Source organism: Spermophilus citellus (genome assembly GCF_964194105.1).
Source record: "Spermophilus citellus genome assembly, chromosome: 18".
NCBI classification, from domain to species: Eukaryota; Metazoa; Chordata; class Mammalia; order Rodentia; family Sciuridae; genus Spermophilus; species Spermophilus citellus.
Genome location: NC_138200.1, coordinates 14700855 through 14717410, shown reverse-complemented (window position 1 = coordinate 14717410; position 16556 = coordinate 14700855). Strand labels below are relative to the sequence as shown.

At 53.8% G+C, this 16556-nt stretch overlaps 3 protein-coding genes across 4 annotated transcripts in view; 2 read left to right on the top strand and 1 right to left on the bottom strand.

Moving 5' to 3' along the window:
* SUPT5H (SPT5 homolog, DSIF elongation factor subunit) overlaps positions 1-3024 on the top strand; it is a 29325-nt gene extending 26301 nt beyond the window's left edge. For both annotated transcript variants that reach the window (XM_081273745.1, XM_081273744.1), the window contains 5 exons: positions 96-254; positions 362-530; positions 638-841; positions 2420-2515; positions 2589-3024. In XM_081273745.1, the coding sequence (XP_081129871.1) occupies positions 96-254; positions 362-530; positions 638-841; positions 2420-2515; positions 2589-2732 (772 nt within the window). In that variant the 3' untranslated portion in view covers positions 2733-3024. The remainder of the gene's footprint in view (positions 1-95; positions 255-361; positions 531-637; positions 842-2419; positions 2516-2588) is intronic.
* Positions 1-16556, bottom strand: part of DYRK1B (dual specificity tyrosine phosphorylation regulated kinase 1B) — a 196138-nt gene that overhangs the window by 45981 nt on the left and 133601 nt on the right. The gene's annotated exons all lie outside the window — the stretch shown is intronic.
* On the top strand, positions 5062-12200 carry TIMM50 (translocase of inner mitochondrial membrane 50). Its single transcript, XM_081274487.1, has 11 exons — positions 5062-5218; positions 6140-6290; positions 6740-6771; positions 6978-6999; positions 8805-8863; positions 8953-9072; positions 9360-9464; positions 9555-9653; positions 10399-10555; positions 10906-11012; positions 11986-12200. The coding sequence occupies exons 1-11, from the start codon at positions 5111-5113 to the stop codon at positions 12085-12087; spliced, it is 1062 nt and encodes a 353-aa protein (XP_081130613.1). The 5' UTR covers positions 5062-5110; the 3' UTR covers positions 12088-12200.

Sequence of the window (16556 nt, the reverse complement as noted above, 5' to 3'; positions counted from 1 at the left end):
CTCATGGTCTCTGCTGTGGAATGGCATGTGTTGCCATCCAACAGCATCTGCCACCTTACCATCCCCAGTTCTCAGCTGACTTCTGTCCCCAACAGGGCTGAAGAAGAGTATGAGTACGCCTTCGACGATGAGCCTACTCCGTCTCCACAGGCCTATGGGGGGACCCCCAACCCCCAAACACCTGGCTATCCAGATCCTTCCTCCCCCCAGGTCAACCCACAGTATAACCCACAGACTCCAGGGACGCCAGCCATGTGAGTGCCCTGGGCTAGCCCTGATCACGGCTGCACACATCCTCCCACTGCCTCACCCCCTGTGCCTTCCCTGCTGAACAAATGTCCCTTCTTTCCTGTGTCTTCAGGTACAACACAGACCAGTTCTCCCCCTATGCCGCCCCCTCCCCTCAAGGCTCCTACCAGCCCAGCCCTAGTCCTCAGAGCTACCACCAGGTGGCACCAAGCCCAGCAGGCTACCAAAACACCCATTCGCCAGCCAGCTACCACCCCACACCCTCACCCATGGCCTATCAGGTACTGGTCACCTTGGATGCCCTGCAGAGCAGTGGGCTAGAATGGACTGTGGCCTACGGCCAGGCCAAGTGACTGTTCTAGTGACACTATCCTCTGTTCCCCTGTAGGCAAGCCCCAGCCCTAGCCCAGTTGGCTATAGTCCGATGACACCTGGAGCTCCCTCCCCTGGTGGCTACAACCCGCACACACCTGGCTCAGGCATTGAGCAGAACTCCAGCGACTGGGTAACCACTGACATCCAGGTGAAGGTGCGGGACACCTACCTGGACACACAGGTGGTGGGTCAGACAGGAGTCATCCGTAGTGTCACGGTGAGTGGGAAACAGGCATGTTATGGTGATTGGTCAGCAGGCATCCTCTCCCTGAGTGCCCCCAGTTTTCATGTGTGGGTTTTTTTGTTTTTGTTCTTTAACTGACCACATTGACAAAGATCCATACATAGGTGGACAGGCACGGGAGCGTTCAGGGTTTCTGCCTGTCATACTCATCTCTGCCTGCTGCATTCACAACTAAAGTCTGTGACCTGAAACAGAGAAGGTGGTTGATTTCTGTCATAGTCCTTTGAGATCAGCTCAGTAACATGTCCCGAGCACCCTGTCAGGACCAGGCTTGGGCTTGATGTCAGGCATCCACACCCCTGGGCTCCTCCAGGCCTCCCGGCCTCTCCCTTCTTCACACTCAGCCAAGTTCAGGACCTTTCCACACACACCTTCCTGTCTTCCTTCCGTGCGTTGTCTGGCCAGTGCCTGCTCATGCTCAGGGAGTATCTGCGCCAGCTCGGGCCTGGGGCTCAGGTCAGTGTGGTTCTGCAGGTGCTGCAGGAAAGCTTGGCGCTTACCCTGGTGGGTTCTCTGATTGTGAAGGTTGATTGAGTCAAACAACATCAGAGACTTAGATGCTCCAGACCCTGCCCTCACAGGCCTCACGTTCCAGGGGTTAGGGGCAGGGGGCAGATATGTCCTCAGACAGGGACAGTCCAGAGTGGGCACAGCTGGGATGAGGCAAGCCCAGAGCCCAGAGGAGCTGGTGGGTGATGGAGAGGAGGCACCTTACCCAACTTTAGGGGGGGAATCAGAAAGGACTTTTGTCAAGCCCACGACCTGAGGGACGAATAGGAACCAGCCAGGGAGAGGACAGGGAGCTGCACGTTTCGTGGAGCCGAAGTATGTCCATTTGGGCTGGAATATAAATAGCCAAGGGGAAGGTGAGCAGTGAAGCCAGAGGGGTGGCTGGGCCAGGTCCTGTTTCCGGCCTAGAGAACTCTGGACCATCCAGCGGGCACTGGGGAACTACAGAGGCATCCAGGCAGCAGGGGAGTGATGGGCTCGGGTCTGTGGTTTGAACTGATTCTCCATGTTGCAGTGTCAGGGAGGGAGTGGAGGTGGTGAGACTGGGGTCTTGGAGCCCTGAGGAGTTGGGGGCGTCAGGTTGCTCTGTGGCAGTGCCATGGGGAAGGGAGGAGGAACAGAGGTGGGAGAGGAGACCCTCCGGAGGCTGAACGGACAGACCTCAGAGCTGGACCACTGTTGGTGACAAAGACGAGGTCCAGAGCTTACGGGGGCTGTGGGGCCATCCGACACCAGGGCCCAGGATGGGAGCCAGGTAGAAAGAAGCCAAGGCCATTCGAGGACATGAAGAGTCAGGTGCCTGAGAAGTAGTGCCCGTTTGGCCCAAGTTAGCTTCATCCTGGGGCTTCCCTTGCTAACTTGGTCACCCTCCCACCTTCCCTGCCACCATGCATCACTGGCTCCAGCCTTGGAAGCAGGCACAGCTGTGGCCCTCCTTGCTCGCTTATCACATGGGGATTGAGTTTTCAGAATGAGCCTGTAGCCTGTGTCCCTTGGAGAGTGGGAACAGGACAGGTTGACCAGGCTGTGCCTATCCCGCAGGGAGGCATGTGCTCTGTGTACCTGAAGGATAGTGAGAAGGTTGTCAGCATTTCCAGTGAGCACCTGGAACCCATCACCCCCACCAAGAACAACAAGGTAGGTCAGGGGATGGGGCCAAGGGGTGTCAGGCTGCTGACATGGGGCGCTGATTCTATGTCCCCCATTTCAGGTAAAGGTGATCCTGGGTGAGGATCGGGAGGCCACCGGAGTCCTGCTGAGCATCGATGGTGAGGATGGCATCGTGCGCATGGACCTTGATGAGCAGCTCAAGATCCTCAACCTCCGCTTCCTGGGGAAGCTCCTGGAGGCCTAAGTCAGGAGGAGAAGTAGAATTCAGAAGATGACCTGGCAGAAGAAGAGGACCAGGACCCTCCTTCCTTCCCTGGCCCTTGAACCTGACACAGAATCCTGGGCTTGGAGTAGGGCTACGCTGATCATTTTGGAGTTTCTTTATCTTCTTTTCTGGGTTGCCACCTTCTTCCTCCCTGATGCTCATAGGAATCAGAGTAGAATCTGGGGAAGGGTCCCCCACTTCTAACACCCCGCTGCCCCCAGCTTGCTTTTGTGTTTATGGTCTTTCAATAAAAAGAAGACGTTTGGTCAGAGCTGTGTGTGTGTGGTTTGTAGTGGGGTTATTTACAAAGCCCATTTACTTCCTTTTGTGCTTTGGGGTAAAGAACTGGATACTATCAAAGTTCTCCCAGCTAGAAAATGAGTCTGTACCTCAGAAGGCTCATGAGAGGGGTGGATGAGAAGACATTGGAAAGAGGTCATTGGAACAGAGCTTGCTATGCGACTAACAAAATTACTTCTTACTCAGGCATGAATTCTACTAAGTGAAAATCACAGTCAACCCCCGCCCTACAGGGGTTGGGGCTGTAGCCCAGTGGTAGAGCGCTTGCCTGGCATATAGCAGGCACTGGGTTCGATCCTTATCACCACATAAAAATAAACAAGTAAAATAAAGGCATGATATTCATCTACAACTACAAAAGAAACAAGCCCTACAACCTAAATGTCGCCTAGCAGCACACTTGATGGTCCTTTATCTTGAGTTCCAAGAGCAGTGACACCAGAATTACTGGAGCTTGTGATAACTTGGTGACAGGAGTGGGAGCAATGTTAAGAATGGGGCTTTGGGGGCTGGGTAGCTCAGTGGTGGAGTGCTTGCCTCTCACATGTGAGGCACTGGGTTCAATCCTCAGCACCTTATAAGGTATTGTGTCTGTCTATAACTAAAAAAAAATTAAAAAAGAATGGGGCTTTGTATCTTGAACTTCCTGTTCCTCGTTTGATATTACATCGTTAATATCTTCTTGGGGGGAGGGGTTTACTGGGAATGGAACCCAGAAGTGCTTCACCACTGAGCCATATTCCCAGCCCTTTTTATTTTTTGAGACAGAGTCTCACTAAGGAGCACAGAGCCTTGGCAAATTGCTGAGGCTGGCCTCAAACTTGTGATCTTCCCGTCTCAGCCTCCCAAACCACTGGGATTATAGGCATGCATCACCACGCCCGACCAATATTAACACTTCTACAAATATGACAGTATTATAAAATACTTCAGATATTTAAAAAGATACCGCTGGGCAGGGTGGCATATGCCTGTAATCCCAGTGGTTTGGAAAGCTGAGGCAGGAGGATCTCCGTTTCAAAGCCAGTCTTAGCAACTTAGGCTGCAAGAGATCTAGTGAGACCCTGTCTCAGAATTTTAAAAAAAGCTGGGGATGTGGCTCAGTGGTTAAGCGCCCTTGGGTTCAATTCCTGGTACCTAAAATAAGTAAATAACCACGAAGACCCATGTCCCCACTTCCCAGTTTAGGAAATAATAGGTACCAGAGAGAGAACCAGTTTTAGCAGCAGCCCCAATCCATCCCCTTCAGCAGTAACCCCACCCTGGATTCCGTTTCTTTACCTTGCCGGGCTTTTGCTACATTAGTATTTTTGGTTTTTATATATAAGTTATCAGAGCCCACACACACTGAAAATGATTTGGCAAACATTCACGGCTTTTGCAAACTCAAAATTCGTTGATTTCTCGCTATTAAGGGCCCTCTCCAGTCACGCATGGCGCTGTGCTGCCTCTCCTGTCCCTTTGTAAGAATTCATGGTAGGAGGGGCAAGAAGAGCTCTGAGTATGGGAAAGAAGGCAGATTCCATCTCAGCTCAGGGCTGGCTTTTCAGATGTCCTCCAAGTCTGTTTCCACTTCTGAAAATTGAGAGGTGAAGATAAAGACCCCCCTTAGGGGAGACAGCTATCATGGGTTCTTTTTTTTTTTTTTTTTAAACCTTTTACTTATTTTTGTGAGGTGCTGAGTGAGGATCGAACCCAATGCCTCATGCATGCTAGGCAAACGCTCTACCACTGACCTACAGCCCCAGCCCTAGCCCTAGCTTTACCTCCAAGCAATAGGTCTTATCCTCGCCCCTGCCTCGACCAGTTGCTGAACTGGTGTTCCCTAAGGATTGAGGGGGGCGTGGTGCCAGCTGACTGTACTCCAATTGGTGTGCCTGGGAGACGCTAATAAAGAAATCTAAGGCGATAGCACCTGCGGCAATCCGCCTGGAGCCTCTTGTCTCTCTCAGGCACCCGTCCACCCACCTCTTCTCTGCGTCCTCATTGGCGGCAGCCTGCGCCCGGGGCGGGAGAAGAGGGAGCGAGTGGGCGGGGCCTCGTGGCGTCAGCGCAAGATGGCGGCTTCGGCGGCGCTGTTCTCGCGCTTGCGGAGCGGGCTCGGGCTCGGCGCGCGGGGGCTGTGCACGAGGCTGGCGACGCCGCCCCCCCGAGCCCCAGACCAGGTGAGCTGAATGAGATTGGGCCCTGGGTGCCCGGGCTCCTCCATGAAATTTCGGACGTATGGCTGTCGGGCAGGGGTTCTGGGATGCTGCACCTCAGGGTGCTGAATGGAAATCCGCCTGCGTTTGAGGGGTGCTTCCCTGCCTGCCAGGGGCACATTTGTTTCCTGGGATGGATATTGGGGCCCCAAGGGCATCCTCTGGATCACACCTCCCACCCACGTGGGCGGCCGAAGAGGTCACCTCTTTCCCTGTGCCAGTGAACACTCAGGTGATAACACGACGGGGAGGGACCCGGGACGCTGGGGTTCCAGCCTGGCCTTGCGGGTATTTTCTTGGAGTTGTTAGTGGTAGTGAAGTAGATGTCCGGGCTTCGGATTCGACCTTCTTCCATGTGGACAGATCCCAACCATTCTGACCTCCAGTTCATTACTTCCGTTACCTTTTTTCCCCAAGTCCCATACCAATTGCTCTTCCCTGCCCCCACTCCTGTCCTTTTTTTCTAGACCCTGCTACCTTGAGCCGTAGGAATCCGGATGTTTTAACTCTCAGTCTTATCCCGTGTGCCTTCTGTCCCCCAACTTCAGGCACCCCAATTTTGGGCGACCTGATCCCTTAGTCTCCCTGACTGACTTTGCTGGGCTCCAGACCCTCCAGTCCTCTTACCTCCAGGGTCCTGGGTAAACTGGCCTGTCAGTTCTTAAATTCCTGGATTCGTTGCCCTGTACAGTCTAGTTTAGACTCTCTGAAGGGGGTCCTCTCAGTTGCCCTTCCAAGAATACAATGCTGGGGGTTATGTGGGTGTCTGCTTCTTGGCTTCTGATTTTGATTCTACTTGAACTAGAGTAGAGGTCAAAGTATCCTGACCTTGTCTCTCTCCTCTCTTAGCTAACCGCCTTCCTCCACTCCTCCCCCAATCTGCAGGCTGCAGAGATTGGAAGCCATGGGAGCACTAAAGCCCAGGGGCCACAGCAGCAGCCAGGCTCAGAAGGTCCCAGCTATGCCAAAAAAGTTGCACTTTGGCTTGCTGGTTTGCTTGGAGCTGGTGGGACTGTGAGCATCATCTATATTTTCGGTGAGGGACATGCCCCTGCCCGCCAATTTTGTTCTGCTGGCTTCCTGAATTCTACTGTGGAACCTTCCCCTCTTTCCCCGTAGTGGCTTCACTGATCTTCATTCTCTGACCCTTCAATAGGGCTGCCAACGAGGACACCTATTTTGAAAACTGGAGAAGTCTCCTTTCTTCTCCTTTCTACCCCTTCTGTCTCTCGAGCTGGTTCCTGTATCAGGCTACGGGAACCAATTGGAAGAAGGGAATACAGAGGAGGATAGCCTGGACCAGCCTTCTAAGCTGTGTCTTCCCTCAGCACCCAAAAGTCCATCCCAGTCCCCTCCTCCCTTGAATCTAGGAGGCCATACCTCTAGCCCTCTCTCTCAGACCCAGGAGTCCAAGCCCCTGACATACCCTCTACCCTCAAGAGCCAGGAGATGGGGTCCCCATGTCATTGATTGTCTCCCTTGCAGGAAACAACCCTGTGGATGAAAACGGTGCCAAGGTGAGGGGGAACAAGGCCTTTCCAGAGTCCTTCCTTTGTGAGGGTGGGTTCCCTTTGATCTACTCAGGCTTGTCTCTGGCCTGGAGTGAGCCTCTCCCTCCCAAGGACCTTCTACTCCTCTCAGAGGTCTTGGAGAACCTTTTATAAGTATGTTGGGGTCCTGCCTGTTCCTTCCCAAACTTTCCATTTTTCTCTCCACCTCCCAGATTCCTGATGAGTTCGACAACGGTAAGTCAACAAGCACAGATTCTGGGGTCCCCTGGCCCTCTTAACTGTGCCACTTAGGCACAGGAGCCCTCCCCATCTGGTGCTCCCAGCCCTTCCTCCTTCCATTGGGGGGGCACAGACATGGGGGGGCAGCAGCTGGATGGCTTGGGGGAGGGGCATTACAAAGCTCCAGCCCCCTTTCCTGACCCAGGAGCAGATGGCCGAGGACAGATGGGGGAGGGGAACCTGGGTGGGAGGGATTGGGGAGACAGGGCAGTCTATCCCCAGACACATGGCTTCCTGTGCCTTAGATCTGAGCATCTGCAGCCCCTAACCCCCTCCTCTTTATGACAGCCTTTTTTTTTTTCCCCTAAGCTCCTACCCCACCAGGCTCCTCATTTCCAAAACAATGCCTCCCTCCCTCCCCCTCTCATTAACCAGCCTTTGATGGGGAGCTTCTGACAAATTGGATAGTAGTTGTCAATTCTGTCACACCTGGCTCTTCCCAAGAGAAAAGTAAAATTGGTGGATCCAGAAAGCCACCTGTTTTGTGCTGGGGAGTTTGTTATACTGATTGTTGCAGCGAGGCATTGGGGTGAGTATGTTTTAACTGGGCAGATTGAAAATTATAGTGGCTTCAACAAATCAATATGTTGATTTAAATTGGGCAGGTAGAGACGTAGGTTTAAAATGTGCATATTAACTGGTTTCAATATTGTGGTTTTTCAGAGAGTGGACCATAGGTAGAACTGGACTGAAAATACTGCCCTCCAGCAGGCACTCCTGGAAGCTCTCGGTTTCAGCTGAAGCCAGTGTACTCATTTAAACCAGGGTTTTTCACCTTCAGCCCTATTGACAGTTTGAACTAGGTCATTCTTTACTGTGGGGGGACTGTCTTGTGCATTATAGGATGTTTAGCAGCACCCAGGATAATTATATTTACGCACTAGGTGCCAGAATCATGGCAATCAGGCAATCAAAACTGTCCCCATGGGCTGGGATGCGGCTTAGTGGTAGAGCCCATGCTTAGCATGGGTGAGATCCTGGGTTCAGTCCTAGCATCAAAAAAAAAAAGGTCTCTAGACATTGCCAAATTTACGGTAGTAGTGTGTGTTGGAGGGACAAGATAAATAAAAGTGTTCTAAGTTGAGAATTTCTGGTTTTAAGCACACAGATGTGTCTGTGTTCACTGTAGTATAACTAGACTAGTGCGCTGGCTTTGAGCAGACATCTCAAGCTCAGGATGGACTAAACACTGGCATAAGATCAAAAGGTGTACATGTCTGAATTTTTAAAAAATATTTTTGTTGTAAATGGACACAATACCTTTATTTAGTTTATTTATTTTCATGTGGTGCTGAGGATCGAACCCAGTACCTCACTTGTGCGAGGCCAGCGCTCTGCCACTGAGCCACAGCCCTAGCCCCTATGTGTCTGAATTTTAGGTGGGCTATTTTTATACCTGGCATGGAGTGTGGAAATAAGTATTCACATTAAAACTGAGTAAGTGAGGGGGCTGGGGCTCAGCGGTAGAGCACTCACCTAGCATGGGTGAAGCACTGGGTTCGGTCCTTAGCACCACATAAAGATTAATAAAGGTATTGTGTCCATCTACAATCAAACATTTTTTTAAAAACTGGGTAAATGAATATCTTTGTTCCCACCTGGTAATATGTCATTGCCATCTACCTTTTGGCCTGGAAATGAGCTGATTGAAACCAGGCGGGAGTAGACCTGCTGTGTGTCTGGTGGATCACAAACCTCTGGTGTTTGGGAGGTCAAGCAGCAGCTTATCTTGGAATCCTTTGTGCCCGATGTTCTCCTAGATCCAATTCTGGTTCAGCAGTTACGTCGGACATACAAGTATTTCAAAGATTATAGACAGGTAAGCGGGGACCTGGGCCTGGTCCCTCCCTTCCGTCCTCAGCCCCCAGCTTCAGTGTCAAGCACCCTTGTCCTTTTTCTGTCCCACAGATGATCATTGAGCCCACCAGTCCCTGCCTTCTTCCAGACCCTCTGCGGGAGCCATACTACCAGCCGCCCTACACACTTGTCTTGGAGCTCACTGGTGTCCTCTTGCACCCTGAGTGGTCGGTGTGTCTCGGGGAAGGCAGCGGGTTGGGGATAGACCTGTGCAGTGGGCTGGGGGTGCTGTGTGATCTTGGGGAGAGCCTGTCTCTTCCCACTGCCTTGCTTTCAGTGCCCACTGTGGGGCTGTCGGGGGTGTGCCAGGAGTCGGCTCTTGCTCCAGACTCTAGTTCTTAGCCTTTGTGTTCTCAAACCCCCAAGAACAGAGGGAACCCTGGCTCTGGGAACCCCCTGGCTGGGTCTAAGCCCCGGGCCCCTTGTGGTCCTGGTGGCTCACTGCCCTCATCCCCCAGCTGGCTACTGGCTGGAGGTTCAAGAAGCGGCCAGGCATCGAGACCTTGTTCCAGCAGCTTGCACCTCTGTACGAAATCGTCATCTTCACGTCAGAGACGGGCATGGTGAGGCTCCGGGGCAGAGCAGGCATGGGTGGTATGGGGAGCAAGAGGTCTGCTGGGCCAGACCCAGCTGACCTCTCCTCGATCCCCCAGACTGCGTTTCCACTCATCGACAGTGTGGACCCCCATGGCTTCATCTCCTACCGCCTCTTCCGGGATGCCACAAGATACATGGATGGACACCATGTCAAGGTGCCGTGTGGGGGTCATGGTGGACCTCTGGGGTGGGCTCGGGTGCCAGCACTGCCAGAAAGAGGGCTGAGCTCCAGTCCCAGCCTCCACCCTGCTTGTGATTCTGTACAGATCTCATTCTCCTGGCAGGACCTGAGCTTGGCGGAGCATTTTGGCCCTTCCTCCAGAATCTGGGGGAGTGGGGAGAAGTGGGGTCTCCCTAAAGAAGACAGTTGTGGGTGAGGGGTAGTGATGTGGAGTTTCGTCTCTGTGTCTGTAACTGGGTGCTTCAGGACAGTGGATAATTACAGTTTCTCCCATGAGCCTGGGTTTGGAAACACATGCCGGGGTCTGGGCCTGGCTCCAGGATTCCCTGTGCCCAGGCGTCTGTTGGGCTTCTATGTGGGTCTTGGTGGGGCTGGGGGCTTACGTTGGGATTCAGCGGTGTATGGACTGTGATGAAGGTCTGTGTCAGTCTGTGTGCTCCCTGTGTGTTGCTGTGGGTCCATCTGCACCTCTTTTTCCTGGGCAAGAGGTTCCTCGACCTGCAGCATATCACAGTCACCTCACCTGGGCAGTAGTTGGACACGCCAGGGCCCGCCCATCCCAAGAGGGCCTAGGAGCTGGCGTGACTCCGCCCAGCCAGAGGCCGAGGGCTCTGCAGGTGGAGTTTGGGGGAGGGGCCATGATGATGCCTTATGTGTACATGTTCCTCGTGGGGAGGGGAGGGGCACAGAGAGTGACCTGACCTGTCGCCCACTTCCAGGACATTTCGTGTCTGAATCGGGACCCAGCCCGAGTGGTGGTCGTGGACTGCAAGAAGGAAGCCTTCCGCCTGCAGCCCTACAACGGCGTCGCCCTGCGGCCCTGGGACGGCAACTCGGACGACCGGGTCTTGTTGGACCTGTCTGCTTTCCTTAAGAGTGAGGCTGGTCCCGCCCTCCTAGCCCCTGACCTCAGGGACCTGGTCCTCAAGGTGATGGCAGATGCTTGATTCTGCCTTGTCTTTCTTGTCCACTGGCAGTCAAGTGAGGCCCTGGGCTCAGTCTCCAGTGCTGGGAAAACAAACTGCAGTCGAGGGGCAGAGGCCACGAGCATCTTGGAGTCCCAGAGACTCCTGTGTCCGGGTGCTCCCCTGGGAATGACGGGGGAGCCCTTGTGGAGCATTGCAAGCGTTCCAGGGAGTGTCGGTCTAGGATCTGACCTTGGCCCTGTGGGCCCTGCCTCCCTTGGGCCTCAAGGCTGGCTGACCGGCGTCCTGTTGTGCCTGCAGCCATCGCTCTGAACCAAGTGGAGGATGTGCGGACCGTGCTGGAGCACTACGCCCTGGAGGACGACCCACTGGAGGCTTTCAAGCAGCGGCAGAGCCAGCTCGAGCAGGTTGGACTCCTCCACGCCCACGGTCCTTTCTGAGGCTCCCAAAGGAGGTTCCTGAAGCAGCCCCTCTCTATACTGTCCCCTGGCTGACTGTGACCTTGGCCAGTACCTTCTCCTTTGCCTCAGTATCTGTGACCTGGGGGCGGGGACACAGCCTTCCGGGCAGGGATGTGGCGAGGAGGGTGGCCTGGTTCTATGGGCTGCTCAGGAAACGGAAAGCACGTGAGATGGGTCTGGAGGAGGGAGTGTCCTTGACACTTGTGAGTCCTGGGGACTCCCTGTGGAGGTAGACTTAGGGTTTAGATCACGTCTGGAGGGAGGTGTCCATGGCACTGGGCCAGGAGTCTGGGGAGGGAACTTTGCTGGTCTTGGAGGGACACTGGTGTGTGGCTCGAGTCAGAAAAGATGCTCAGGTCCAGGCTGCGGCTGGCCAGATTCCGGGTTGGCTTTCTGGGGCTAGCTAGAGCCCCCAAGTGCCTAGAGAAGGCCTGAGACCTGGGCCAGGGGCTTCCCCCATGCCAGCCACTGGGTGCTCAGAGTAGGACAGGGCAGTCTGTTTAGGAAGGCTATGGTCTTTGGATCTGGGGCTCCCCCAGTTTCCAGGATGGGGTCTAGGGTCTGAGATAGGTTCCCAGGCTTTGGGGTTGGGCCCTGGGATTAGGGGAGGGGCTTCTGAGAATTTTCTGCCTGAGAAACTGCTGAAGTTCATGGCTGAAAATCCTGAGGGCCTGGGATCTGAGTGTGGTGTCCCCCAGGCATCTGAGGTTGAGCTCCTGTGATGCAGCTGGCCCTTACCAGTGTGTGAACAGGGGCCGGAGCTGGCGTGCAGTGCTCTGTTGGTTTGGGGAGGGGAGTGGGCCCTGAGCCAAAGTCTAAAGGAAGGCTGGCCCCTGGGCTGAGGCTGGGAACTGGCAGTGTGGGAGGAAACCCACCTACCCCAGGCTGACTTCCTCCTCCTCTTGTCCCCTGACCCCAGGAGGAACAGCAGCGCCTGGCTGAGCTCGCCAAGTCCAACAAGCAGAAACTCTTCTTCGGCTCTCTCACCAGCCGCTTGTGGCCTCGCTCCAAACAGCCCTGATGCTTTGGGCCTCCTCAAACTCACTGCCTGGGTTCAGGGCCTCAGGCCCCAGTGCTCCCAGACCAAGGCTTGGGCAGCCACATGTCCAATAAAGTGCATCCCAGATGGCACAACTCCTGTGTCCGGAGAGTCTCCAGATGGGGCATCAGGGTGAGGTCCGGGACTTGGGTCATCATGCCACAGTGGCCAGCTGACTGCCGAACAGAGCAGAGGCTCTGTAGGATCAGGGCCAGTTTGGGCCTGGCTGTCTGGAAACCTGGGTCTCTGCTCGGCTATCTTCCCATGTGCTGTTTGATCTGCAAAAAGTGCACCTCTCTGGCTCCAGATTCCTCGCATGTGGAGAAAAGCAGAGGATGGGGGTTAAACACAGGTAGCTCCCGTGGAAATAAAGCCAAGTTGAGCCCTGGTGGTCTAGAGATGGCCCCACCTCACCTGGACATCTGCTCACCTCCCGCCAGCCGTGGCCCTGGAGCTGTTTGAGCTTCTGGTTTTTCAACAGAAGCCCAAAGTTGGGAGGGATGGATGAGTGGATGGATTGAAGGATCGATGGATTGATTTTTGAGATGGCGCTCTCACTGTGTTGCCGAGGCTGGTCTTGAACTCCAGGGCTTGAATGGTCTTCCTGCCTCAGCTTCCAGAGTGTCTGGGGCATAAGACTGCTACAGTGCCCGCCCAGAAATGAGGATTTTTATATTAAATCTCACTGTTGATTGGTTTTCTGCAGTGCTGGGTGAAGCCCAGGGCCTCACACACCAGGCTGAAATTGCCCTGAGATTTAAATAGCCACATGTGTCTCCTGGCCCCCATATTGGCAAGCACGGTTGTGTGGGTTCCTGACTGTTCAAGTGCAGATGTAAGCTCTGCCACTTCCTGGCAGGCTGTGTGACCCTGGGCAAGTTATTTTACCTCTCGGTGCCTCAGTTTCTACATCTACCTTAGTTTCTGCCTCAGCTTAAAAGCAGAGCCCCTTCTACATAGGCCCCAGGGTAGTAGCTGTAAGAATCTAAGGGAGGCACCTCTCCACCTTGGTTTTGTCATCTCTAAAACAGGGGTGTTTGTACCTTAGAGAGGCTGTCAGGAATAGTGACATGAACTGTCCGGGGGCTAAATGGGGCCTGCCCTTAACAGGCCACATGGTTGTCACAGATGGAAATGTGCTGGACCTTTTTGGCTTGAAGTGACTTCCTCCCAGCCTCTCTTCTCTGGCTGGCACCTACTGCTAGTACCAACTATTTTTAAAAGATCTTCCTTGATGTTTCTTATAAGAACTAAATGCACTTGAAATAATGGTCAGCCAGATGCTGAGGGGCACACCTGTGATCTTAGGAGGCTGAGGCTGAGGCAGGAGGATCACAACTTTGAGGCCAGCCCCAGCAATTTAGCAAGAACTTGTCTCAAAAAGGCCTGGGATGTAGTGTGGTAGGGCACCCCTGAGTTCAATTAAAAAAAAAAAAAGTTCGTGGGCATCTGCAAAGATAACATTTGCAGGAACACGCCCAGCCCTGGGTACTGTTTCTAATGCAGGAAGCTGACCCACATCCTCAGGGCTCCCTAGTTTGGGGAAGTTCCTGGATAGAGGAAGGGCCTGCATTTGCTTTGCATGTGGCTTTAAGAAATGAGACTGAGAATAAGAGGACAAAGCTGCTTCTGTGAGTGAGTGTCCTGGGGGAGCCCCTGGTGGGCTGGGAGCTTGCCCCCAGGTGTGCCTACATCCCACGGAACTTGAGGGCCTTTCCAATTCCCCTGCACCAGTACGTGGAAGGAAGAGGTTTATCCGCCAGCCCCTCCCCTCTGGCTCAAGAGTGGCTCTGGGGCAGCAGCCTTTGGCATTCTGGGTGGCACGTGCTCTTGCAAACATTGGATCTCCCAGACTTGCCGCTCACTTTGGTGCCAGCTCAGCCCCTTGTGCAGTCAGGTGACACTCGCTGAAAGCTGGTGGGGAGGAGAGGATTTGACCTGCTTGTATGACATGGCGGGACATGATCCTCAAGTGCCCTGGACACCAGGGGTGCATCGTGTCCTGGGGTCTTCTGATGGACAGCACTACGTCGCATTAAAGCACCCCAACAGGACCTGCATCTCCGGGTCACGCCTCGGGCTCTGTGACCCTGGCGAGGCCTTAGCCTCTATTTCCTCACCCCAAGGGGCTGATACTGGCTCCTCCCCCTGGCCCCCTGCTGTGCGGCCCTGCTGGCCCTGGCTGCAGAAGTGGGCCACAGGGGTGGGGAGCTCCGCCCTCATGGAGCTGGGGTCCCACAGAGAAGATGACAACGCCTCCGGTAGTTCTTAGGGATGATCAATGGATAAAGAAAAATGAACCCAGTGACTCAGGAGGCTGAGGGGGGAGATCCAAAGCTCAGGCAGTTTAGCAAGACTGACGGAAAAGGGCTGGGGTATAGCTCAGTGGGACAGTGCACCTGGGTTCAGTCCTCAGAAATGAAAAAGAAAATGTGGGAGAAGCAGGGGCTTGGGGACTTGGAGGACTACTTTATACTTGAGGGAATGGTCCAGAAAGGCGTCTTGGGAAGGTACAGTTGAGCAGAGCCCAGAACGAAATGAGAAGGAAAGCCCTGGGGATCTCGTAGGCCTCGGCCTGTGCACTTCCTTTGCCACCCTCACCTCCTCTAGCTCTCAGCGCACATGTCACCTCAGCGGGCCTTCTGTGGTCTCTAAGGTTAGCACATAAGAAAAAGTCCCAGCCAGGCACAGTGGAGCACAAGAGGCTGAGGCAGGAGGATCTCAAGTTCAAAGCCAGCCTCAGCAGTAGGGAGGCACTAAGCAACTCAGTGAGACTCTGTCTCTAAATAAAATATAAAATAGGGCTGGGGATGTGGTTGAATACCCCTGAGTTCAGTCCTTGATGCCAAAAAGTCCCAAACAGCCAAAAAGATAGTCAGAAATCCTGTAAAGTACATTTCCCACACATGTGACATGAGTCCCTGAGAAATGCCATAATGCTTGGCACAAACCTGCAATAAGGGCTACTTTTAAAAATTTAGTCATTTTTTTATGGTGCCAGGAATCCAATCTAGAGCCTTGTATATGAGAGGCAAGTTGTTGTTTTAAGTATTTATTTTAAGTATTTATTTTTAGTTATAGGTGGACACAATATTTTTTGTGGGGCTGAGGATCAAACCCAGTGCCTCCTGCAGGCAAGGTGAGCACTCTTCCTCTGAGCCACAATCTCAGCCCCAGACAATTTTTAATTTTTAAAAATTTTTAGGTATATCAAACCTGGAATCTGTTACTTTCTCAAGTTACCCAGGGCAGAAGTTTGCCATCTCCCACAGCTAATTTTTTTTTTTTTTTTAGTTGTTGACAGACCTTTATTTTATTTATTCATATGCCGTGCTGAGAATCAAACCCAGGCCTCACACATGCCAGGCAAGTGCGCTACCGCTCAGCCCCAGCCCCAGCCCCAGCCCTCCCACAACTAATTCTAATCTTGCCCACATTCTGTGTGAACATCTCCAAGATGGGAGGTTCACTCTCCCACCTGACCCTAATCTACCCAAAAATCTGGGTCCACAAGGTCTGGCTTTTCCCTTTGGGTGGCCACAGAATCTGAGTAGTGAGGATGTGGGACAAGGACTTCAAATGTCAGTCTTAAAGATGCACGAGCCACTGAAGAGTATGCAGGGGGAGGACAGGGCCGGGTTTGTGTTCAGAAAGACCCCATAGGCCAGAGTGGTCAGGGCCGGTGGGGAGGCCCGGGCAGAGGGTGGGGCCAGCACAGAGGAATCCCTGGGGGCTGTGGGAGCTCAGAGGCCTGGGGCCCTTGGGGAGGCATCCGAGGGCATCCCTCCATCCATAGGGAGGGAGGGAAAGAGCGTCAGAATGAGAAGGAGTCTGGACATTGCGTGAGCTGACCCACAGCCTTCGCTGGCTCAGACCCTCCCCTACTCCAGTGTCCTCAGGATTAGGAGAAGGTTCTAGATTGGCATTCTTCTATTAATTACAAAATGAGCACTCTGTGTGCCTGACTTTGCTGGCCTCTGGCAGACAATATGCATTTAAATTCAACCTGTATTTTCCCCCTAAAACTATTAGCCTCCGAATTAATTTCCCCTCCTCCGGGAAAAGGAATGAGTTTCCTCCATCCATCGGGCTTTGCCCTGGGCACAGAGTGATTATGTCCAGGGCTGGAACATCTGCCCCTAACTGGCGTTTTTTGCTGTGGCCCTGGAATACTAAGGGGTTTTGGAGGGTCTGGGGGCGCCCCCACCGCATTCGTCCTGGGGTGGGAGAGCGACTCCTGGCTCCTGGTGCGTGAAGACGAATTTCCTGCCCATTTGCTCCTCACACCTTCCGGAGGCCAAACGGGCGGCCCAGCTGCGGCCCAGGGGGAGGGGCACGGCCGCCCGGCAGATGGCGGCATTTACATACAGCTGAGAGTTCCCTTTGAGGCTGGGGCTCCTCGCCCTGGCGTCTGGTGCGTCTGGTGATGAGGGGTTTGGGAGGGTGGCTTT

Coding starts and splice junctions, on each gene's coding strand:
- TIMM50 (XM_081274487.1), top strand. CDS start 5,111: ATGGCGGCTTCGGCGGCGCTGTTCTCGCGCTTGCGGAGCGGGCTCGGG. Junction 7,000..8,804: donor TCCTGATGAGTTCGACAACG/GTAAGTCAACAA, acceptor ATGTTCTCCTAG/ATCCAATTCTGGTTCAGCAG. Junction 8,864..8,952: donor ATTTCAAAGATTATAGACAG/GTAAGCGGGGAC, acceptor TCTGTCCCACAG/ATGATCATTGAGCCCACCAG.